Here is a 25,248-nt window from a genome sequence, read left to right as displayed (position 1 = left end):
TGCCCAGGCTCTGCACAGGATGGCGCTGGGGTGGGAGAAGTCCTGATGCTCAGCTTGGTGCGGACTGAAAGTTGTGTTTGCTGGGAGGTAACACCCCAGGAGTGGCCAGACCCTGCTGCAGAGCACAGACCTGGCGTGGGGCTCAACACCAGCCATGAGGACTTCTCCAGCAGGGACCTTTGGCAGGCACTGGTCCTCCAGGCCGTCGTGCTGCCCACAGTTTGCTTCTGAAACAGAAACGATTTAAAGATCTAAGGTCTGCTGTTGGAGGCCTCTCTAATGTCTGTATGAATAAAGGGGGTTTCAGCAGCTTCTGCGGAGAAAACAGACCAAACAGAGCAGAGAATGGGGCTTATTGTATCCAGAGTGACCAAAGATGTCTGAGAGACAAAGTGACAAACAGAGACCTCCTGTGCAATTAGTCTCTTGACCTCTGTGGTTCGGCGAGGGATGCTGGGAACGGAGCAGTGGATCACAAGGCCCCGAGGAGGGTTTCCTTGACAACACTTATTGAAGAAAAATGAGATTTCATGTGAATGCACCGGGCATTAGCACGTGAGATGCTGACTTTAGAAGAGACAAGGACGCGGCACCCGGCAGAACGAGCCCCTCGGTGAGGGGGATGTGAAGCAGTGGCTCAGGGAACTGCTTTTTCAGATAAACTTAATTAAACAGCTATTACAACCATTAATATTTACTTAGAGATGCAGTCACTCTGCTAAAAGCAGACTTATTGTTTAATAATTTTTCTGCTCACAAAATCTCCTCCACCTTGAATCAGCCCTGGCACAGAGGGAATTTTCTGCTCGCTGCTGATAGTTTCACCCCACTGCAGCTTGGGTTTCGGATTCTTGAGATCTAGCACTGTTTCACCATTTACAAACACAAACCAGCTGTATAGAGAGATTATGTATAATAATATAAATATCATACTAATATCAATAATAATAATAAACAGAGCAGACAGGTGTTTAGTATTGTCTAACAAACTGTTTGAAAGAACAAAAAATAGAGATATTTGTGTTCAAAACCTAAATAGATATATTTTAAAATTATACATTTGAGACTTTTTAGTTTCCTCCTGCTGTTTCAGCTAGCTGCACTTCAGTTTCCATCCTTATATCATGTCTCACAGAGGCAGCAGTACTGTGACTTTGCCCTGAACTCCAGCCATCAACCATTGCCCAGCCAAAATACCTCAGGAAACCAATACAAGTTTTTCCCCAAGAAAAGACCCGTGACCTTTTTCAGTGAAAGTCTTGGCTGCTCCGATGGTGTTTACGCAGTGGACAAACAAAGAGCATCTTCTTAAAAAGCAAAGCGGTTGGCAGAAAACCAACCACTGCATCACAGCATTGGGCACTGGCCAGAAGCCCTGAACATCCCGGAGCGCAGTGGCTCCAATGGCTGCAGCTGAGGCTCCTTCTCACTTCAGGCTGGAGAGAAGGTCAATATAGGGGTTTAATTAGTGAATTTTGTCTGTATTGAAGCTGTAGATGGGCACATAGGGGTCCAAGGCAGCACTGAGCAGGGGTGCTGGAGCAGCCTGTGGTGTTCTGTGTCCTTATAGCAGTGAAAGACAAGGAAAAGCAGAATTTTCACTTTGCCTTTTTATAGGCCAGTGGGAAATTGTCTAGATTTCTGGATAAAACATTTATCCTTCTGTTTTGCAGGAGTATCTTCTTTAAGTCCTGGCTGGTCTATTGCAGTAGGATCAGAATTTCCCATTTATTGTGTGCTTCTAAATTTATTTCAAACACTTAACTTCAAAGAGAAATCTCTCATTAAAGCTGAACTTGGAAAATGTAAAAGCGAGGTTGCTTGCAGGAACAGATACATATGGACACGTGTGTGTGTGTAGGCAGGATGTGTTTATTGCATATCTGTACCTGTCATTGGGCTTTCTGAGCATCTTTCCTGCACCTGTACAAGTCGTGTCTGCATCTTGAAAGTGATATTTGTTGTTCTGTGTCCCAATTGATTTCAGAAATGTAGTGAAAGACACAGATCCAAACCAAATAAGATTAAAGGCTTTAAAAGCTTAATAAACTAAGAAGAGCAAATCTAGCTGATAACAGGGCCTTGATAGTAGGCTGTAAAGGATGGGGAGTTAAAGGATTACAGGTGACTCTGACTTGTTCATCAGCATCACTGGGTGATAGGACTCTGTAAACTGCAGAGCATCTTCTCTACCTTTCTTATCTTTCCTGGCTGTATAAATGAATGATAGCCCAAGAGAGGCCTTTGGCTTGTTTGGTTTGCCTGGCTGACAATTGCTATTCTGGTTTCACTCCAATCAGCAGAAATGTGCTTTATTTCAGGAGAGAAAAGTCTGCCATAACTCTTCTGATTTTAGCACCACAACAAATCATTTAATTTAAAGAATGAAAGGTAAAAATGTTCTGCAGGCTAGAGAAGCAAAAGAAGCAGAAGGAATCCTATTTTTAATAAGAATAGTCATAAAGAAGAGAAATTTGCCCTCCTGATGGAAAGGTCCTGTCAGCTTCGAATGGGTTGAAACCTGTGCCACAATCTGTGAAATTTCTCTTTACAACCAATACCTCTAGAATGTAATAGGCTTTGTGAATCATCGTAAAAAACGCTACAGCAAGGACTTTACCCTTCAAAAACCCTGCAGCACCAAAGACGGCATTTCCCCTGCTCAACCAGAGGGATCCAGGAGAGGTTTGGGACGAGGGTGCAGATATTTTGGTACCTGCAGGGAGGGGCAAACCCTGACCCTGCCATTTCTGAGCCTGAAGGAACCAGATCTGGAGGGCACCATGAGATTATTTACATCTCAGCCCCAAATCAAGACCAGCTTCTCACAAACACCAGTCCTGCTCACCTGCAAATCTCAGCAGAAATTAATGGATAAGCTCTGCACATAGACCTGGAGTGTAATGAGGGCAACGGTTGTTTATCTATTTGTTTTTAGCAAATATTTTCTTAATTATGTGAGGTTCCTGGGGGAAGAGGAACAAGCCCCAGGTAACTTCAGGCTGCATTTCTGATGGCTGGATTGCAGCACAGACTCACTACCTGCTTGTCAATAATACAATGTTAGTTTCATCAGCAAATACGCTTGTCATAACACACCTCTTGCAGAAAATTGCTTTTATTTTTATAAATGGGGAAACAGCTTGTGTCAACTTGCACATCACACAAAAGCAGAGTGGTCCAGCTCCTGCTCCCTCCGCCGAACCAGCCGATCTCTGCGCCAGTCACACCTGTAGCTCCCAGGGACACAAAACCATTAAAAAAACAAGCGGAGAAAGTGGCAAAGGAATGTAAATCAGAAGAGAAATAACCTGGAGACAAGGGTGACTGCAGTAAGGAAGAGGGAAGTATGACATGAAGGTAATTTCTGGGATCTTGGGGGGAAAATCCAGTGTGGCCAGAGACTGGAGACCTCTCCAGGAGCTCCCAATCTGAACCAGTGCAGATAGGCAGTTCCATCTCCAGGACAGCTGGGTACCTCTCACTTCACAAACCAATGTCTTCCCTGGTCCAAACAAGCCAGGAAGCATCATGAAGCTATGGAAGGACAAGCCGTTCCCTTTTTATCCAGCCCTAATGGCAAATGTTGGTTTGTGAGAAGAAAACACTTGTCCAAATGCGGATGCCTGAGTGGGAAAATTCCTGGCAGAAGGCACGGGAGGAAAGGATCTCTCTTTATCTCCCATTTCAGGGCCTGAAGGCAGGAGGTGAAGCTGAGCAGAGCGTTATCTCTGCAGAACACCCCCCAATTAAGTCCCCTCGCTAACTGATGCTCTCTGCGGCACGTACACCCGTGTTAATGTAACGCACAAAGCCAATTAAATGCCTGATTGGATGAAGCGGTCACAGTCAAGTGACCCACTGCCAGCCAGTCAGGAGTCCAAATTTCCAGATATCGTTAAGGTATGTGCGTTAATCTCCTCCTAAATGATTAAGCATTTAACCTATTGCTGCTGTTTCAGATGAGATATAGAAAACCTGCTGTGCTGGGGGGGAGCGGGCTGGATGCCAGAAGGAGCAGACTTGCCCTGTCCCAGCCCCACATGTGGCCACACAGCTCATCTCACAGCATCTTCCAGGTGATTCACGTGGATCAGAACCAGGCAGCGTGTGTTGCTTCAAAAAGAAGGCTCATTATTTCGCAGAAGAGAGAGATTTGTTGACAACCATTCCCTCCCCACTCCCTGCACCCCTTTGCCAGTGAAGAGATGTGTCAGAGAAGGAAAGCTGCTTATTGCCATGTGGACTGATATCCCTTAGCCAGGGCTGCTCTAGATTCCTTTGAAATACTGATTTTTGTTGAACTTCCAAGGTGGAGTTGAGAATTGCAGTGCCTTCCTAGCCCAAGAGAGGTGTGAAGGTGATTTCCCTGCTGACGCAGGAAGAAGAAGAAATAATGGTCATTTAGTAGATGTGGCTTCCCTCATCGTGGCTTGACTGGGACCTGCAACCACTCACATCCTTGAATGCTTCAAGTCATTACAGATGCTCCAGTGCTTGGTCCCCAGCTGCCATTCAAAAGCCAAGCCAGGAAAAGATGTCACATAGTTGATGGCACACAGTGGGCTGGGATGATCCATGGTTCATGTCTAATTACTAGTTAAATTAATGACTATTGATAGTAAATTGTAATGATTTATTTAGCTGTAAATACATATGAAATGCAATAATGCAACCCCAGTGTATTACTATGATACTTAAACATGCTTAAAAATCTTACTGAGACAGGGAAATCTCCTGCTGTGCCTTGGCACTAGCAAAGTCACTGGTCAATGGGGGGAGGTTGGATGCTTTGCTTTAGTGAAGATAAGCAAAGAGGTTTCTCTGTGTAAGGCTGAGCACTGGGAAAAAACCTGCAGGAACCATTCTGCCCCCTCCACTCACTATTTCACTTATAATGTTTAAAGGCAGGGAGGATGTAAAGGCTCCATGCAATTGCATGTTTCCTGTGCTCTTTCAGCTCTGTGCATAACACAGCCCTTCCAATCCGGGTGAGCTGCTGATACACAGATGATGGTTACAGATCAAAACCACATCTTTATGCAAATATGATTTAAAAATCAGGCCCAGCACTTCAGCAGTGATGGAGTTTTATTTCTAGAACGTAGTACTAGCCTTGAACCATGTTGTTAGTGTGGGAGAGGAACACAGCCTATCCTCTCAGAAATTGAATGTGTTTGCAGAATTTCTGTGCTGGGTGGCAGCATTTTCTGTGGGGTTAAGGTGAAGGAGAGAGTTTCCTCCTCTCTATCAATTTGATGGATGTGTGCTGGAGAGCAGAAACATGAGGGGTGTCAGGAGTGATGCTGAAGGCTCTGACAAATGAGCTCCTGAAAGTCCTGCTGCAGCCATTTGAGCTGTTCCCATCCTGCTGCTCAGCCCTGCCCACTGCCAGGGCCACCTCCCCATGGCAAAGTGCTCAGAACAGGGGACATGTCCCCACACGGGCACTGGAGCTCACTGGTCTGCATTCACTTAGCTGTCAGAAGAGGTGGGATGAGTACAAAGTGGAAGGGGGGCATTTAGACACACGTTCTGTCCTACTGACCTGGTTCACAGGCAATAAATTGCTTTGAGAAAGGAGCAATATGTTCAGCTGCTGCAGTGATTTGCTCAGGGATCACGTCAAAACCTTGAGAATGAACCCAGAAGCTATAACTCTTCTTTGCCTTCTCCCTTCCAGCTTGCTGCACTAGAGAGGCAAGTGTTTGATTTCCTGGGCTACCAGTGGGCCCCCATCCTGGCCAACTTCCTCCACATCATCATCGTTATCCTCGGCCTCTTTGGCACTATCCAGTATAGACCTCGCTACATAGTGGTGGTAAGTAACACCCATTTTGTTCAGAGCTATTCAAAGCCTTTCGCAGCCTTTGCTCTGGTGGGATATGGCAAATGATGAGGAACTGAGTAAAGTGCTTGGGAAATCAGGCATGAGCATTGGAAACAATTTAAGCAGGAGGTGCTGAGCTTGTTCAGAGGGCTGCACTTCTACTGTACTTCCAACTTGGAAGATTTCAGATAATTATTAGTAGTACAAAAGTAACCTTGAGATGGTGCATAACACAGAGCGGGAGAACTAGATGCTGGACAAAGGTACAGTGGAAGCTCATCTGTTCCCTCCAAACTCCTGCCCCTGTGTCTCTAATCAGCCAAAGAACCATCTGCATATGAGAAATAAGATAAAACAATTGCAGTGTTGACTCAGGGCATTTCACTGCCCCCAGCTGCATCGCATATATATATAAACTAATTCCAGTGACTTCCTAATATTTATTACTTCTCTCTACCCCCTCCATTCCCTTTTAGTACGCCATCTGGACTGCAATTTGGGTCACCTGGAACATCTTCATCATCTGCTTTTACTTAGAAGTGGGAGGGCTCTCAAAGGTGAGTAGAGGATTTATGGGTCAGGCCCAGGCTTTGTGTTTGAGGAGGTGGAGCTGAGCTGTGGGATGTGTAAGGTCTATGTAGTAGATTGAGTGTATGGGCTCACTTGGACCAAGGACTTTGCTGTAATTCCATACCTGACAAGCTCCTGATGTTTTTGGATGGTGTTGTTTGTTTTGGGTTGTTTTGTTTTTCCAATGCTGCTAAAGACCTAGTGGCCACACCAGATGAAATATTTCCCATTGCACCATTTGGGAGAGACTTCTCTCTCTGCTGGATGGAGAGCTAAGCAGAGGCATGTTGGGGAGGCTGCTGCATCTCCTCTGGATGTGGCCTCACAGGTGGTACAGCTTCCCTGTCTTAATTCTTCCTTCTTAAATACAGTAGTACTTATTTATGGCCCTTGGCCAGGGGTGTTGTGAGTTAATATGTGAAGCTCTTTGAAGACTAGATAACCTAGGTATTGCTGTCTGCTTAATGAGGGCTGAGTCAGAAATAACAAAAATGGGAGGTAGGTCCTGAATTAAGCCTGGGCTGTAAGTAATGAATTACAAAGTGTTGCTGTATCTTAGCAGACTCAGAGCAATTGTAGGATACAGGTTCATTTTGGAGCACTCTACATCTGGCCTAAATTCCCAGGTCATACATCTAAGTTGCAGTCATAATTGGAACTGCGCTGTGGTTTTCTTATCAGGCCTACAGCAAGTTGTGAGTGACAGCATAAATCCTTTGCAGATAAGAAAATGTAACTTCCTAATTCCTCAATTAATCTCCATTTCCTTTCTCAATTATCCATAGAAACTTTGAGAGAGTTCTGGGCCAAAACAGTGATTATTCATGGTCTGAAAGCTCAGCCTGAGATGATCTTTGTGTTGGCTGTGACCAAGTGAAAAAAGGAATTTTATGTAACTGTTTGAAAGCTTCCTTCTGTGGAGGAAATATTGGCTTGATAAACTGCCCTGGGAGCTTCTCTGACAGCCAATGTTTGCTTCCAGCCAGCTGATTACTTGTGTTTACTAATCCCAACCTGCTGTATAACACATTGGGTTGCTGTTCTGCAATTCAAGCAGAGCAGCAAACTCCTTTCTCCTCTACAGAGGAGCTTCAGCTCATAACCTTGCTCTGTGCTGTGGCTCATTTCAGCAAAGCCAACAGAGAACCTTTATTTAGCCTATGGGGTGATTCTTCTAACTGAGAACTTCTGTACTGCAGCCCAGTTCTATAAAAGTTGTCATCGACTCAGTGGATTTCCCTCTAGAGATGCAATGAGAGATTCCTGTTGTTAGTTTGGCGGCAACTGGCAAAAACGTGAGAGTATTTGTGCTCATTTGGTGATAAAATTCTTTACAGCCTTGCCTGTGTTCTTAATGAGTTAGTTGCATTTAAAACGGCTGTCTTGTAAGAAAAGCTCATGAGGCTGCTTTGTTTTCTCCTTCTCCTATTTAACTGAAGTTATTTGGGGCTATGTAATGGCAAAACAAAACTTCACATGGTAACAGAAGATAGACTTAAAACAGGAATGAAGGTTTCCATAGGAAAGCATGGAGATTTGCAGGATGGACTCGAGAGTGATGTTGCTCTCTTACTGGATCTCTAGAAACCTGATCCAAAGCTGCTGAGCTCTGTGGGGTCTTATTGACCTCTGTAGTCTTGAGATCAGACCCTGGAAGAACAAACCTGGGCTTGGATGAGCAAGTGTTGTTCAGGCTCTTGGAGGGGGCAAGGGCAGGGCAGCACCTATGGGGTTAATGGCAGAGGAGCATGTATCTCCGCAGGACCTTGGGAGAAGCTCTCCTTTAGTTCCTAATAAAAAATCAAAGTCAAAGCTTGTAATTAGCCTGGCAATAAGCAGGGAATTTGTAAGTATTAGAAGAGCAGCTTTGGTGGAGCGAGGCTGATGGAGCTGGTCAGGTAAGCACTAACTCATTGCCTACTAGACTAAGCATGAAGTTGCTGTGCTCCTGTGCATGTCCCTGAAGGGGCTGGTAGCTCTGAGGAAGGTCTTGGGTGCTGTTTTTTCCTTTGATTCCTGGCGAGCAGCATTCCTGCTCGCCCCTCTGTATTCCTGACAAGGGCAGCCTGCCAGGGAGATCTCTGTCAGCAGCCAGCTAATTCATCATGACAAAATGCAGAGAGGGCAGCGAGCTAGAAAGAATGGAGTTTGTTAACTTGATGACTGGTAATGACAGCCCAGTGCAACTGAAACAGGTGATAACTCAGGTCAGGTGAGAAAGAGGAGAAAGGATCCAAGTGTTTTTGCTATAACAAGTTTAGAAAAACCCTGGAGAAATGAAAAAAATGTGGAAGCAGTTGTGTGCACTTCTTGCAAATAATTCTTTGTGCTCTGGGGCCTGAGTCTGGATGTGCAGTGGTGGGGGGAATGGGATGCGTGCAGGGCTGTGAGGGGAGCTCAGATGCTTCTCCTCGTGCTTCTCCCGGGTGCCCGGCTGATCAAAAAAACAGAAAGCAGGGGCTGCATGGCTGTGGGGTCTGAGGCGAGGTCCCATGTCAACCCATGAGTAATCTGGCAAAGGGGTTAAGAGACCCCCCCAGTTATAAACTCTGTGTCATCAGTAGACTATGGACTGCTAGGTGCATCATTGTCGAATTGCTGAATCACTTCCCAACACTTCCCGACGTGCTTGTTTACCCTCCAGGTTCCTCCAGCAGCGTTTGCTCTCTCCTGGCTATGGAAACCCCAAGAATGGCTATTCTGGCCAGACCTGCTCAGGGTAGTTATAACTATTTGCTAACCATCTGCCTCCTAACCTCTAGTTATAACTATGATGAGTTCTTTTTATTGAAAAGGAAAACTATCTTTCCTGCATTGTGAATCTATTCTCTACTTCCTGGAAGGACTAAACTGGCCTGATTTTTCTATCCTGTCACTTTTTTATCTTGTAATTTCTTCTTAGTAGGAATAAGAGTGTGGAATATGGAACAAGCAGAACTTTGTTAGGTGGCCAGACACAAATGGATCAGCACAAGTGTCTAAGAAAACACATCCCTTTATGCTGCAAGGGCCTCCCTAAGCACATAGCCCATGCCAGCTTTCCTCTAAGTGCTTTGCCAACAAGCAGGCAAGAGATGGAGCAATCTGGGTTTGGAGGGTTGCTTCTCAGCACTGGCAGAGAGATGATGTGTCTCTGAGCGGCTTTTGGCAGCATCACGGTGCTGACTTGCTCTGCTCATCCTTCTGAGCACACTTGGGGGAAATGCAGCCTCTCCAAAAGTGCCTAACCGCTGCTCATGGGGAGTCACAGCTGAATTTCCAGATTGTTGTTCCTCCTCCTGGCCTGTGCCTGTTCCATCACCCTCTTTTCTCTTTGTCTGCCTGGCCATTTGGTTAGGTGAATTGTCGGGAGCTCTCTGAAGTTTCTAGGCTGTGCTTGAAATAACATGTTAAGCTTCTCCCTGTTTGCTTGAGTGTGAAGCACAGTCCCTCCTGCAGCCACCAGGTCTGAGTTAATTATTAAAATCCTTCTGTTAAGACATATGAGCATCTGTCTGTCCAGCTGCCACTCTGATTGACTCTTCGTCATGTACTTGAGAAACGTTCAGAGGGGGTTGAGGAATTGGTGGTGTGTATTTCAATGTATTCCTTTGTCTTTTCCCTCTGGAATTACTCATCTTGGAAGGATGTGTTTTGGTTTGGGTTGGGTTTTTTTACCCTTTCTTTATATTTTCTCTTGACTACCCAGTGCTTTGATCTGAATCCAGAGCCGTGGTGTGGTCTAAATCTCCTCTTGAAATGGAAGCAGCCCTTATTAGTCAGATGGGGAGGTTATTTGTATCCCAGAGAATCTGGATGGCATCTTGGGATGACTTTGTACCTGCAAAAATAATCTGAGGATGGATAAATGCATGTGTGATTACAACTGTCCCTCAACTCCATCTGAATTTTGAAACTGGAAGCCTGGGATTTGTCCTCTAAATGCTGTGGCATTGTCAACAAGCCTGCTGGGAAACAATGAAAGTGGTTCTCTGTTGGCTCAGGGTATCCAGCTATTCAGCACACATGACTAAAAGATAAACGTTATATTTCCTGTTTTGATAGGAAATATTTAGAACCAAAAAGACTTAAAATTATTCTGCTCTAGGGGCTCCCATACAGGGTTCAATTTGTTTCCAGAGCCATTAGCTTGCTGGCTTGCCTGATAATTAAGGAAATCTGGGGGGAGGTGGTTCAGAAAGCTGTTAACAACAAGAAATAAAATCATCTCTGATAGCGTCCCTTAGAAAGCCATTTCAGAACAGCTTTCAGAAAACTGTTTAAGAGGAGCACAGCTGGCTCGGTGGGTGTCAGGGGTAGGTGTGAGCTCCCCATGGGACACCGTGGGGTGAGGCTGGGAAGGGAAAATAGCCTATAAAATGCAGGTACTACAGTTTTAGTGCTGTTTTCTTCCTCTCACGCTGATAGCAAATGGATGGCAACCAGGTGCTGCAACAGTTTGGAGTGATATGTGATTTTCTGGCTGGCTTTCAACATGCTCCCGAGAAGGAGCTGGTGTCACTCTTTGCTCATATTTCTCTCCAGGCTGAAGGTTAAAGAGGAAGCGATAGCCCTTAAACAGCAGCCTGTCGAGAGCCGGGGGGAGCGCGGTTACACACAGATCTCCCCCTGCGGCAGGACTCGCTTCTGGGGATGATTAACAACCTGCATACCCCTTCTGGGAGCATTTCGGTGTGTTTAGACTTCAAATGTGCTCCAGAAAGGTTTTGGGAAACACCTGTTTCCTAAACTTTCTTGCAACTGTTTCTCTCCTGATTTTAGCACACTGCTTCTATTTTGTTGTTTCATTTATCTTCAACCACCTCCTTGCAAATGAAGCTGGCGAACCGCAGGAGACACCCTGTGAATATTTTTGCCAGTCTCCCAGCAAGCACTGAGCAACTGGAGCTCAATCAAGTGATTTTTTTCCTTGAACACTCTTTTATTGTTCCCCATCAGCCCAGATATCCTCCAAGGACACCCAACCAGGGACACAAGCAAAGGAATTACATCCCTTTGGATGTTGAGACCCTTTCATTCATGCTGCCCTCATGCCCTGCAGTGCTCAGACAGACGTTTGTTCAGAAAGGTGTCTCTGTGAACGTGAGGGCATCCACACTCCACATGTGCCATTGGGGTTCATTTTACATCTGTGAGATGGATGGCTTGTCTGTAAGTCGTTGTGGTGCCTTTAGAATCCAAATGTGCAAATGTGCTCAGTTTTTCCAATCTGTTCTTAACTGAAGTATATATATACACATATATATATATATATATTTTTTTTTTTTTTTTTTAATGAAGCTGAAGCATGATTGTAGGCAAAGAGCAGTTCATCCTGGTTTGGACCTACTGTTCCTCCACCTGCCTCCCTCCAGCCCAGCACCTGCTCTGCTTTTTCAGGCTTAATTCACAAGCAAGCTCGGCTTCTGAAGCAAATTTAAGCCAGAGCCAATTCTATAAGGACTGACAAAAGGGAGATTCGGGAAGGAAAGCAGCCAGTTTCTTACTTTGCCAAATCCACATCGATGCCTCTGGAAGGAGCAGAGAAGGTACCAAAGGGGCTTTTTGCATCAGTGAGGCAGAAGGTTTGGGAAGGCGCCATCTGTGAGCTGGGAGAGGGAAGCCCTGGGGACGGAGTTTAAGAGTAGATCCTGTGGAACCACTTTGTTTCTGTGCTGACTGAGGGAAGCCCCAGGCAAATAGGCAGGAACTGAGTCCTTTTTGTGAGAAAGATGATTCTTCCCTTCCCCGACCAGTGGTGTGTGGCTTGTGAGAAGGCAAGAGCACAGAGATCTCTTGCTGGGGAAGATCATGTGTCTCAGAGCATGCAAACTTGGGAGAGAAAGAACAAGTTTTGCAGAAAAGATGTGATGTAGTGGGTATGCAGGATGCCTGTGGGCCACTGAAGAGCAGTGCCCAGCAGAGGGAGCAACCCAGACTCTTCTGCCAAAATTGTGAGAAGCTGCAAAACTGTCTCTAGAAACGCAGATAGCACAGCACCTTGTACTGTCTGCACTATTGTGTACACGCCAATCTAATAATTATTCCCTATAGCCTTTAAAATGCAGATAGCTCCCTTTAAACTCCCAACTGTTAACAGAGTTGTTCCCTGTTGTCTTTGCTATTCAGGCAGCTTTTGCACCGGTGCCACACTTCATCTCTGTGCCCTTCTCCATCTACTGTAACACACATCCCATCTGTTGTGGTGATTGTGTCGGCAGTTTGGCAGCTGTCTTCTCATTTAATTGTCCACATTTCTTAACATGTGCTTCCTGCAGCATATTTTAATAACGGCTCTGCAAACTGTTTTTGAGTATCTGTGCTGGAGCGGAGGGAACCACACAATGTGCATAGAGGGGCAGTTGGTTTCTGGTCACAGGTTTTCTGGCTAGCGTTCAAATTTTCTGCTCTCGTAACTCAAGTTTGCTTCTGGAAACAAACATGAAGACACAAAATTGTATCTGCAGGGCTGCCTGGCCAAGATCCCTGTATTGGCTGTGGAGACAAGTCTTCTCTCCAGAGGATAATTCGGAGCAGGAGCCTGGATTAGCTGCTTTGAATCTGTTTTTCCCTCTTGACTCTATAGGGAGCTGAGGCAAAGGAGCTGCCATATGATGTTTCCCGCGTTGGGAAGCTTGAACATCCCAAGCTCTGCTGCTGTTCTGGGAGCCACTTCTTTCCTATAGGGACTGTGTAAGACCCTGGCATGAGCAGTGTGAAGTAATATATGGATTGGTGCTAAAAGTTTTAGTAATGGTTTACTGGGGTGTCTATATCCAGTACCTGTTTCTACCCTGTAGAGACACACAGATTCTCTGCCTGATCCATTTTATAATGTGTCCTTTAGAATAAAACTTCCAAGCCCTTGCCCATTTTGTGGTCGGAAGGGGGAGTTGATTCTGCATCAAAGTGACCGTGGGGCTGCTGGGGCACCTGGCACTTAACACCGTCTGTGAAGTGATGCGGCTGATCTGAGCTAGTTCTGAGCCACCTTTTACCATCTGCAGGGAGGGGTTTGACATGTCCTGTAAGCTCAAAATCCAGAAGCTCTCATGGGTGCTCCAGCGAGTACTACTCTTTTTCCCAAATGTGAGGAAAGTGTTGTCATTTTTATTATAAATGAGCTCCCAGTTGCATACCAAAGTCCTGCACTATGTGTGTAACCCCCACCATGGCATGTTTTAAATTATTGAATTAGCAAAGATGAAAAGAGCAAAACAAAAAGCCTCTCTTGGGGTAGAGATGATAAGGAGTTGCTGGGGAGGTGTTTAAAAGAAGCTGCAATAATCACCGAGAGGTCAGCTCAGCTCCGCTGGGTAACCTGATCTCAGGCTGACAGTCAGTAAGGTCAGCAGAAGATGTAGAAGCACCACATGTGAAGAGTGTGGAAGGAAATCAGACAGGAATGGTAAAAGAACTTGTTAGATGTGTTAAATGCTAGGAACAGAGGAAGATCTGTTGGGTTTTGAAACTCACCTTGGGGTTATGAAGTTCATATTTCTCAGTTCTGTCTGCTGGGGAGCACAGAGACCCATAACACATGATTCTGTGACAAGGTGCTTTGTGCTGCCTCATTTAGCCTTTTCTTCTAGATTTGCAAGGTTAATCTCCAAACCCCAAAACAGAGCACTTTTCTGGGCACAGGAACCACTAGCAAAGTGGTTCTTCCACCTGACAGCATATCCAGCACTCTTATGGAGATCTCTGAAACTTTTCTCTTTAGGACAGTGAACTCTTGACATTCAACATCTCCCGGCACCAGTCATGGTGGAGTGAAAATGGTCCTGGCTGCGTAAGGAAGGAGGCATCAATGTCTGGCATCAAAGGGCTAGACAGCCATTCCTACGTCTCTGTGATCGGCTGCGCCCTGGAGTACCGGTACATCGAGGTCATGCACAGCTCCTTCCAGATCCTGATCGCGGTGAGTACAAATCATTGAAGAGATGCTGTTGTTCTTTTTCCTGGCACAGAGGCTGGTCCATATTTTTCATGCCGTTTGGTATCATCTGTTTGCAAAAAGCCTCTGTAAATTTTATTTGGTTTTTCTCCTATTCTCTCTTATGAACAATATTGCTTGAAAGAATTGGAAATGGATCACAGCAACCTAACACCTGAAGTGATGCATCACATACAAGCATAGAATAACATATTGTTCTGTGTCCCTGGCAGGGTGTGGAAATTCATGTTTTGACAAGGACAGAGACCCTTCTGAGCAAGGATTTATCTTACTCCACATGCCTTAGAGATAGGGGGGGAGCACATATGTGCACATTTGTTGTGAAGAAATAAAAGTATCACAGTATCACAGTATGTTCTGGATTGGAAGGGACCTCAAAAGATCATCTAGTCCAATCCCCCTGCTGGAGCAGGAACGCCTAAGTGAGGTTGCACAGGAACATGTCCAGGTGGGTCTTGAATGTCTCCAGAGAAGGAGACTCCACAACCCCCCTGGGCAGCCTGTTCCAGTGCTCTGTCACCCTTACTGAGAAGAAGTTTCTTCTCAAATTTAAGTGGAACCTCTTGTGTTCCAGCTTGATCCCATTGCCCCTTGTCCTATCATTGTTTGCCAACGAGAAGAGCCTGGCTCCATCCTCATGGCACTCATCTTTTATATATTTATAAACATTAATAAGGTCACCCCTAAGTCTCCTCTTCTCCAAACTAAAGAGACCCAGCTCCCTCAGCCTTTCCTCATAAGGGAGGTGCTCCACTCCCTTAATCATCTTGGTTGCCCTACGCTGGACCCTCTCCAGCAGTTCCTTGTCCTTCTTGAACTGAGGGGCCCAGAACTGGACACAATATTCCAGATGGGGTCTCACCAGGGCAGAGTAGAGGGGAAGGAGGACCTCTCTTGATCTACTAACCACCCCCCTTCTAATACATCCCAGGATGCCATTGGCCTTCCTGGCCACAAGGGCACAGTGCTGGCTCATGGTCATCCTGTTGTCCACAAAGGGAGAAGATCATTATCTCCAGAAAATGAAAGAAACTTTAAGGAAGCAGAAAGCAGCATGTTTTCTTTCTGCTGACACCTAAGATACATGCACTAAATGTTTCCATCAGCTCTTTCCTCAACAGAGTCTTCCACAGGCTTTTTAAAGTACTCCACAGTAATTCAATGTCCTTCATGTTCGCTATGAATTGTTTCTCACTTGTTTGCAAAATTAACTGAAACAAAATGGCCATTGTACCCCTTGCTTCATGGGTACTCTTGAATTTTGTAGCAGCATTAGAGTTAGCAGCCTGCATCTTCCTAATCTGCTTTGCTTTGTTATTTGTGGTTAAAGGCTTTAAGTACAAACGGACGTGGGCTGGTGAAACGTTCACATTTGAGCTTTCAGTTTTGGCTTAAAAAAGGGTAACATGCCCTGATTAAATGTTGAGGGGTAATGAATAGAGAAATTCCAAGCTGCTGGAGTGCCAAGTACTTCTCTGCACACTTTTTGGTACAACTTTCTACTGCATTTCCTATTAGATGGGATGATCCGTGTGACCCAGTGAACCACAGGGAGGGACAGACCCTGGCTTCTTTCTTGCCATGTCACAAAAGAAGCAGCAGACAGAGAAGCTCCTGTTTCCTGAGCTGGATTGACTCCCTGGCATGTGTGCTGGCTGTTAATATTTGGTTAGTTCCCCTTCAGGGAAAATGATCTGCATTAAACTGTCCTGAGAGTCACTTTGATGTGCATGTATGAGAAAAGCAAACCCAAGCATGCAGAAGAATAAAACCTCTTGTCTTTTAGAAAGGGCTGTTGACTGGAACAGGATTGATGCTGCTGGTTCTTTCCTGAGTTTGACGACACAATTGACAGACTTTGAAGTCAGAACATCCCAAACTTTTAAAGTGCAGGAGTCTCTTACTGTTATTAGAGCATCCTCCCAAAATGCCTGGGCTGGCACCAGCCCCTGTGCCCCAGGTTAAAGTTTCAGCTAAAAAGTGGTCCTGACTTTGTTTTATAGCAACTCACTAATGTAGGCACATAGTCCTGAGCTAAGAAGTCATGCTGATATTTGGGGGTCTGTGTCTCCGGCAGTGTTTTCTCCTTTGCTTCTTCCCAAAGGCACGTGACAATATTCTCTGTGCATCTGCAAAATACCGCAAAGGGCCAGATGGGGAGACCGAGGAGGGAACTATAAGATAAAATAGGAATTAGGTAAACATTTTCTTTCTCCCTGAGATTTAAGTTGCAGTGGATTTTCAAATCCTAAACCCTGGAAATGAGGCTAAAATATGTGTATGCAAGAAAGCCATATGGGCTGAGCAGTGCAGGGTGAACTAGGTTTCTGCTTGTCCTGTAATAGAGTATTGAAGCCCCAGGCCTGTAACTGCTGCCATCTCTGAAATGCTCATGTAATTTTGTCATGTAGAGGGAGAAATAGAGCTCTTCCTCTCTGCATTGCTGAGTTAAGGCAGAAATTGAGCCTTTTCACATTCCCATTCAGGCCTTGCCTGCAAACAGTCAGCCCGTCCTCTCCCTTTTTAGTCTCTGAGGGTCAAACTCTTTGATCCCTGCCAGGATCTTTTTCTGTTCCCTTTATCTCATTTTAAGGCAGATTTTATTACAGGCTGCTGTCCTTCCCAGAGCGCCTGTACCGCAGACAGGCAGGGACACCAGATCAATAGGACAGAAAACATGACTGGGAACTTGAAGGCTCAGGGGATGCGGCGAGGGACGTGACCCAGTTCCCTCCTTGTCTGCCGCTCATTTGGAACCAGAACAGTCAGTTCTCTGTTAAGAAGGGCAAGGGACAGGCAAAACTCTGTTTTCTGTAGTTGGTTTTTTTCTTTAATTGTTTAATGGTTTCTGGAAGTTGTGGGTGGAGAGGTTTGTGGGGGTTTTTGTATGGTGGTTTTTGTTTTGGATTGGGTTTTTGGGGGGTTCGGTTGGTTGGTTTTGAGGCTTTTTTGTGTATGTTGTTTGTTTTCATTTTTGTGTGGGTGGTGGTGGTTTTGGTTTGGGGTTTTTTGTTTGTTTTGGGGTTGGTTGGTTTGTTTTAATTCCAGATACAGTAGTGTGAAATGCATGTTCTTTAAGCACTGCCCAGCTGTGGACATTTTTGCTTGTTTTCTGGAAATACCAATTCCTTGAGACTACTGAGGAGCTGTAGAGCACCATATTGCGTACCTGGGGTAAGGCTGAGTTCATCTCACCAAATTCCATCTCGCCTGCCAAAGGGGAGGGAAAACAAACCTGAACCCATATGGTGAGCACAGTGTCTGCTGTCAGGACTCCTGCTGACTATATTATCCTGCTCCTGGGCATACATTTGAAGATACATAAGGTCTCAGTCTGCTTTCGCTCTGAGCTTTTCTGTACTTCTTAAAGGCAAAAGCAACTCCTTTAAGCTGGAATGGGATCAGATTTGCTCACATCACTCACCATGCATGATACAGGTGGCTGTAGGTTTTCTCAGTGCTTTAGCACAGAAGATATTGGAGAGAAAAGCTTATTACAACAACATCTTAAAGTCTGTGCTGGTACAGAAATGCCACTATAAAACTAATCCTACCAACCCAATTAGGAAATGCAACAGCAACTAGTTTGTCAAAAAAAGAAAAAGCGGCTTTTTTTTTTTTAATTTTATTTTTAATCCTAGCAAGGATTCATCTTGCATCTCCCTAACTTGCAACCAGCAGGGAAAGAAGTGATTTCTGGTTTGGAAATACCTGGCATAGCTCTGGGCTGTCCATATGGCAGTTCTGGGAGAGGGGAGGGTTTGGCTTTTCCTGAGGCTCTGCCGAACGGGATGGAAATTGGAAATGTCTTCCCAACCGAGAGAGCTCGCTGCCTGCCTGTCTGCTGTTCACTCAGACTGACAGGTTGGAAGGTTCCCAGGAAGGCGGCGATACAAGCCCTGACAGCAGATGTTATGTGAGAAGCAATGCACGAGAGATACTTTGCTGTTGGCAGAAGCAAGATTTTCAGTGGCCGTAATTGCATCCAAAGAGTAAAGAAGGTCAAGGAATCAAAGGATTTTGGTTGCCTCTTTTTGGCCATCTGGCCACACTAGCTCTTTCACAAGCTGGATTTTTGCTTGCTCATAGCAGAAATCTCTTCATTTTCCCCCTCTAGCGTACACACTTCATTAGTTCTGATTAGAAGTGAGACCTGCAATCCATTTGTGCTGAAGATGGAGACTCTGCACATATTCTCTGTAGTGGAAAAACCAATGGCAAGTTTTTCTATTGAGAAGAGCTGAAGAGCCCAGAATCTTCACTAGGACAGATGTAGGCTGAAGCAAAGACTTTACATGATCAACACCTAAAATTTGCCCTCCCATCCTTCATGTGTTTTGCACACTCACAGCCAGCAGCTCCTTTTCTGTAGATCTTGCTGTAATTCAGCCCTCCTGGCTCCAGCACTTGAGTTCAATGCGGCTGTTTTGTGAACGCTTTTCAACTCACTATTAAAAAATTAACCTCAGATGACTGAAGGGAGAGGGATGTACAGACTTTTCCTTCTTCCCTTTGGGCACGTGTCTCTTCCCATGTCTCCTGCTCTGTTCATTTGTCTACAGAATGCTCAGGACACCCCAGCTCCATCCTCTTTTGTTGGGCAGCATGTGTGTTCCCAGGCTGTCTGACAGGCTGACTGAACACACCTGCCTACAACATGTGTTCCTAATAAAAACTTTAATCGGATACTTGTGCAGCCTGGAGGAAGCTGGTACTGAACATGTAGAACAAGTAAAGAAACAACAACGGAGGCTAAAGCCCAAGAACATTCTTTGGGGAATTAGTGCAATAGCTTAGTGTCGTTTTACATCACTGACGTTTCCCCTCCTCTTCCACCTCCCCTACATAGCTTGCAAAGGTCTAAGAATTATCATTATTTCTCTGGTATTGTAGAGCTTAAGCCCCTCTTTTGTATTGAAATCGGCAACCAAGATGGAACTTTGAACAAGAGTGAAATTACTGCCAAATTCTTGGTCTTTGTGAAGCTTTCTGCCACTTTGCATGGCTCTATTAACCCGAAGTCCCTGCTCTGAGGTGTGATGGAAAATCTGGGGAAAGAGAAAACCTTCCTGGAGTTCTCTTGGAATCAGGACACACGTTCAAGATGCATCTTTCCTACTTGGATGTTTGTGTGTATGTAAATTGCATGATTTGACCTTATGTCCTGTAAAATGGAAAAGTCTGGATCTCCAAACTCAAAGTGTGGCCGACTAGATGATGTTTTGAGGTCCCTTCCAATCCCAAACATACTGTGATACTCCTGATTTGATCCTAGGGTGAGCACAAACACACTTGTGTTGGAGACCAGCGTGTGCAGGGGGGTGGTTCGACATCCTGTTGGATGCTGGGACTGCTTTAATCTGAAGCATTTTGTTTTTCCAAGAGTACCTCTAAGTGATGACATCAGTAGCTACCCCAACTCAACTGATGAGCACTAATTGCTGATTACACAGCCAAGGCTACTTGTGATGTAAGGACACATCTGGGACCACCAAACCTGCCCCAAACTGCAGAAAGAAAAACAGCTCCCTGGCTTTTCTGTCAGAAGAAAAATCTCTGATTGTTCTGATTTTTTTTTAAACATATTTTGTTTGTTTGCCTTTAAAAAGCAATGTTTCTACTTGAAGGCAATTCTAAAAGTCATCAGGTAAAACTAGATTGGCCATTACATGTGGCTTTGTGGTTACTATCATGCCCAGAAGGAGATATAGATAGATATAGATATATATATATAGGTGTGTATATATATATTTTCTGCACAAAGTCCTCTGTAGCTCATAGAAACTTACTATGAAGCAGCCTTGGTTTCAAAAATGTGCAGTGGGAATGAGTGGGAGCGACTTCTTCTCCACTGAGGTACCAGGACAAGTTTCCATAAGGCTCACCCAAGACAGAGCTGGCTTGTCTTTCAGATGATTATAGAAAATTGTAAAAGAAATACAAGGTTTAGCTATGCTTTCCTCCCAACATGGTGTGTTTTGTCAGGAAGAGCAGGAGAAATCACAAATGCGTTATAACTCCCCAGTAGAAATCTCATTATCTTGCCTTTTGTTTTCTGGTGTGATGTATTTTTCTGTCAAATTAAAAATGAATGAACTCCACTTTTCAAGCCCTACTATGCATCATTCTGTCTTCCCTTGGAGTGAGTCACTGTATGTTACATTTTAACTCTTGTTCAAAAGAATTGAGTTCACAGTGGAAAACAATTACGTCTCACAATAACTTTACTAATACAGTTACTGTCAACCAAGATCTCGCTAAGTGGGGTGTTATGTAAAGATGTAAAATGAAGGATGGGGAGGATATTTGATTAACTTGAAGAAGGTAAAGCAAAATAAAGCCCTATTGGAGTGAGGATGCTTAACTCCCATAGTACCAGAAGTTTGTTTTTCTATTCGGGCTGAGTGACAACTCACCACGGAAACTGCATGAGGCTGTTCTGATGCTTTAGAGCTTCTGCAAACCACCAGCTAAGGACAGACCCACCAGACTACTTTAAATTGCGGTTTTAATGTTCACTGGTTTTCCGCTGCAGAGATTTCCCTGAGCAATGGGTTGACTTGCAGGCTGCACCATGCCAGGATGGCTGTTCTTTGAGAGGCACCCACTGGTTTATTGCTCCTTCCCTCCTTCTAACTAGTTCCCAGGAGCTGACAATTTACTGCTTATCTATGCAATTTGTGAATTAAGACCACTGCTATCATCTTCTGCCCATTGACTTTGCAAGCCCAATACTTGTCTAGTCCATGCAGAAGGGTTTATCCTCCAAAGACAGAAGTAACCACAGAAATTGTAGAGCTAGAGTAAGACTGGGATTTCTTTCCAATGCATTTTTGATCTCCAAGCCCAAGTTGCTAAAGATTTCAGTGTCTCTGAATGTTGCTGCCAGTACATCATCATTTTCATGGTTAACTAAGTTTTTGCTGTTCTGAAGGTGAGAATGGGTCTTGCAGGGTTTTAGTTTGGACTTTGCAGCAAATAGGACTCGGCTCCACCTGTACAGTAATGCTGTGAAGCTGACAGTAAATATTGGCTGTTGAAGTTGTGCCAAGTAGGTTTTGACCAGTGTTGCAAGACTGATGCTAAAATGATTTATTCTCTCTATTTTCCAGCTGGTGGGCTTTGTCTACGCCTGTTATGTTGTCAGTGTTTTTACAGAAGAAGAAGACAGCTGTAAGTATTTACCAACAGATAAGGAAAGCAAAGGCTTTATTACATTTTATTCCCCCCTCAGATGTTCATCTATCAGGAATGAGTTGCCACCAGACTTCTTTCTATCTCTCTATGTGATATGGCACTACCTACCTGTCAAGGATCAGCTATTTGTACTGTGAGATATTTTTTTCTCAGATCAGCATGTGTTAGATGCTGTAATTCTGTTACTCTAAGCCCAAAAAAGCTTGGTGTTGGCTGCTCACTCAGGCTTTAGAGAAACTGGGCAGCTGCTTCTGTCTTCAAGCTTTTATAGCTTAATGCCACTGAAATATTACCATTGTAATTAGGAGCACCTACAACAAGGAACACAGCCTGGTACTCAAGCAGGTCACCTGCTGAGCATCATATGCCACAAAGTAGAGCATGAGATTTCTTGCCAAGAACCAACCTGACCACTTAATTTAAAAGCAGAGGAAGCCCTGTATTGTAATCACAAGATGGAGCTAACTCTCTCACGTTTGGTATACAAAAAAGGATATATTTTAAGTGTTATGACATGTCAGTGAAGAGCAAAGGCTCAGAAGAATCATGTGGGTGGTTGGGTTTCTGGGATCCATCCAGATATCTATAACCTGGTTACTTTGCCCTTCTAAAACTCCCTTTGAGAGCAATAATTTGGCAAAATAAGAATGGACACGTAGGGTTCACATAAATGTGAAGGCTGATTTCTTTGGCAATGTGTTGCTTTTCTGTGAATTCTCAGCATGTTTGAAGAATGAGAAAATCAGTTTACTCCAGGTAAGGATCTGATCAAACAGCTTTGTATCCAAGTGGCACTTCTTCAATACATTTATTAGGTTTGTGTAAGTAGCTTTTTGTTTTAAAGAGCAGCTGGTGTGGATTTCAGCTGAAAAACAACAGCTTTGAACTGAACACTTGGAAGTATGTGACGAATGTTACACTCATGGGAGTGAGATGAGATAACGTTGCTTTTCTTTGTCCTCGTGTTCTTCTGTTGCTTCCCGTGTGGCTGAACTCACTCTGCTGACTTTATCGATCATTTGTTTGGAGCCTGGCAGTGCACTTAGCAAAGGTGTTACGTTATAAGCAATATTTTAAAATTACCCTCTAGCTCTTATATTAGCTAAATAGCTTGAGCTCTGAGCCCCTTTTGACTATTGTGAAGCAACAACTTGACAGAGCTCTTTTTTATAGTGGATTTGTTAGGACAGGCAACCGCATGGAAGGAAGCATTATCTAGAAACAGAGCTGTTAATTTCAGGATTTGTGTATTTTTTTCCCACTAACAAATTCCTTTTCCCTCCGTTTCCCAGCTTGGAGTTAAAATGCCAGCTTGAATAATTAACAATGACAAACCATCAATATTTCACACTCACAGTGGTAGATCCTTCCAGTGACCTGGACAAATCTGAGCTGCGTTTTAATTTTCTCTTCCATTTGTGGTTTCCTTTAAATGTTGCTTTGATATGCAGCATGAAGTAATTATAAGTGCTGAGGCACATTAATCAGGAAGCTCATGCTAACGTGATTGTCATGAGAAAACACAGCAGTAGGGATCTACTAATGCTGAATTGTGGGCAAGAATATTTTAGATGTGTTTAATGCACTGTAATATCTCGCAACAATGAACCACAGTTAAGATTTTTTTAAGTAACTTGGATTTTGAGTGTTTCCATGGTTGGGTGCTCAGAAGCCAGGACTTTTGTTTGTTCAACATACTAGATAGTTACTGAAAATTGCAGTTCTTTAAGGTTTCCTGATTCAGGCATTCCACAACTGAGCTAATATAGTTAGTATCTGCTTTTCAAAACTGCAGACTGTCTAGATTTTAAAATACTCAAACATATTCAAAAGTGGCTGAGGAAAGGTCAAGTCTCACTGGAACTCCTGGAAATTATCCCCCAAGTAACTAAGAACCTCTACAGGTTTTCTCATTAAGTGACAGTTGTTCCAAAATCACAGTATCAGCATGAAGCTATCCCTCAAGATGGAATTGGTTAGAATATGTTGTCCCTTGGTTTGTAAATATATTTTAAGAGGTTGTTTTGGGTTTTTTTTCCAGTTCCAATATCGTTAGTAAATATATTTTCGATTGTTTTTTCACCAAAAAAATACTAAAACTCTTTAGCTAAAATTTAAAAGAATAGTGCCACCTTCAGGAAAGAAAAACTAATCAGGCATTTATGTAGTTGCTAAGACTCCCCAGTTCTTTTTAAGTGGCTTTGAACTGGAGAGCTTTCACACTTCCAAACAAAATGCACTAACTTGGCACCAAAAAGTGATCTAAGCTGGATCTGTTTTAAAGGTTTTTGCAAGGCGTAGTAGGTCAGTCACAAATCACATCATATCGTACCCTGACTGACCTGACTGGGTTGGTGAGCTCAGTAATTTAGACCTGGCCTCTAATCTCAGGGGAACTAAGAGTGTCTTGGAAAATTCTTCTGTGGTTACTAGGGGAATTGACACTTGAAATTTTCCTTGTTTAGTTGCATTGCCCTTGTGTGAATGCTGGAGAAGGGAAGCATTGTTCCTACTTGTATACAATTAAAAGAAATGGAGTTGGCAGAGGGGACGTGAAAAATATCCGAGCTGAAGCTAATGAAGTATTTGCAGTTTTCCAAAGCTGCTGTTGTGTGTCTTGCAGGAAAGACAAGTGGGGCAAGAAAATTCCTATTTTACCGTTAATATATGGCCTTCCTGGGGATTGCTGTGCTGCCAACTTCTTCTGGTTTTGCCAGCTCCATTCTCTCGTGGTGGCAATATCCAAGGAGGCCGAGGACACACTGGTGTTTTTCCGTCTCTTGTGAGCTCTCTGCTTCAAGTCTTGCGCCAGCTGGATCTCCTTCTTGGCACAGGGGATCCTGGAAAAGAGGTCTGCACAGGCAGAGACTTCCAGCAGGCAATCCATACCTGAAACATCACTTTTCTGTTCTCTCACTTATTTTTGTGTTATGCCATTGACATACACCAACTTCTTCTTTTCATTTCCCTTCAACTTTCTGGCCATGTTTGTTTGTTTATTTGAGTTTTGATTTTTTTTTTTCAGTTGATTTCATTGGTGGATTTGATCCATTTCCTCTCTACCATGTCAATGAAAAACCCACCAACCTTTTGTTCAAGCAGACATACCTGTAAGTATCATCTCCTGTGCTAAGAGGCCATGCATGCCTCTTAGTCTGATGGCTCAACGGTGCCACAGGTTTGGGTTTGTTCCTCCGGGCAGGTTGATTTCTCCAGCAGGCTTTTAAGGAATGGAAAGAATGAACAAGTGGACACCAGAGGGGTGAAACTACTGTCTTTTAGATCTGTGGACAGACAGCCATTAACTGAGCTCTGACATATATATCCATGCAGTTTTGATCACTGACAACACCTTTGTCATCCTCTGATAATCTTCTCATGGTAGCACCACAAAATTTGACCCTGTCTTGGGTACAGGGTCTCCCTGTACCTGCTTGTAGGGAACTCATAGGGTACAAAGCTAATGCACTGGTGAATTAAATTAAACCAAGTACTAGATGGTTTGTGTGCCGGATGGCACAGGTTTGCTATTAAGGTGTGGGGGGGTTGTTTTTGTTGTTTGTGTGGTTTTGGGTTTTTTTTGTTGGTTTTTTTTTGGTTGTTTGGTTGTTTTTTTTAATAAATTCTGTTGACTACAAGAACAGCAGATATTATGTGTGGGGCATCCCAAGAGTTCAGCTGAGAGCAGCAAGCAGAAAGGGGACTCATCCACAGC

General features: G+C 44.1%; 1 protein-coding gene across 1 annotated transcript in view; it reads left to right on the top strand.

Moving 5' to 3' along the window:
• Positions 1 to 25,020, top strand: part of NKAIN4 (sodium/potassium transporting ATPase interacting 4) — a gene marked incomplete at its 5' end in the record, with an annotated part of 41,513 nt that extends 16,493 nt beyond the window's left edge. Inside the window, 5 exons of the mRNA XM_080354649.1 lie at positions 5,684 to 5,821; positions 6,307 to 6,387; positions 14,103 to 14,300; positions 21,449 to 21,509; positions 24,559 to 25,020. Of these exons, the coding sequence (XP_080210775.1) occupies positions 5,684 to 5,821; positions 6,307 to 6,387; positions 14,103 to 14,300; positions 21,449 to 21,509; positions 24,559 to 24,647 (567 nt within the window). The 3' untranslated portion in view covers positions 24,648 to 25,020. The remainder of the gene's footprint in view (positions 1 to 5,683; positions 5,822 to 6,306; positions 6,388 to 14,102; positions 14,301 to 21,448; positions 21,510 to 24,558) is intronic.
• Between the last annotated feature and the right edge of the window lie 228 nt (positions 25,021 to 25,248).

Source organism: Nesoenas mayeri, assembly GCF_963082525.1.
Source record: "Nesoenas mayeri genome assembly, chromosome: 16".
Classification (NCBI taxonomy): domain Eukaryota; kingdom Metazoa; phylum Chordata; class Aves; order Columbiformes; family Columbidae; genus Nesoenas; species Nesoenas mayeri.
Note: the sequence above shows the minus strand (reverse complement) of the source record. Positions and strands in the feature narration are given on the sequence as shown.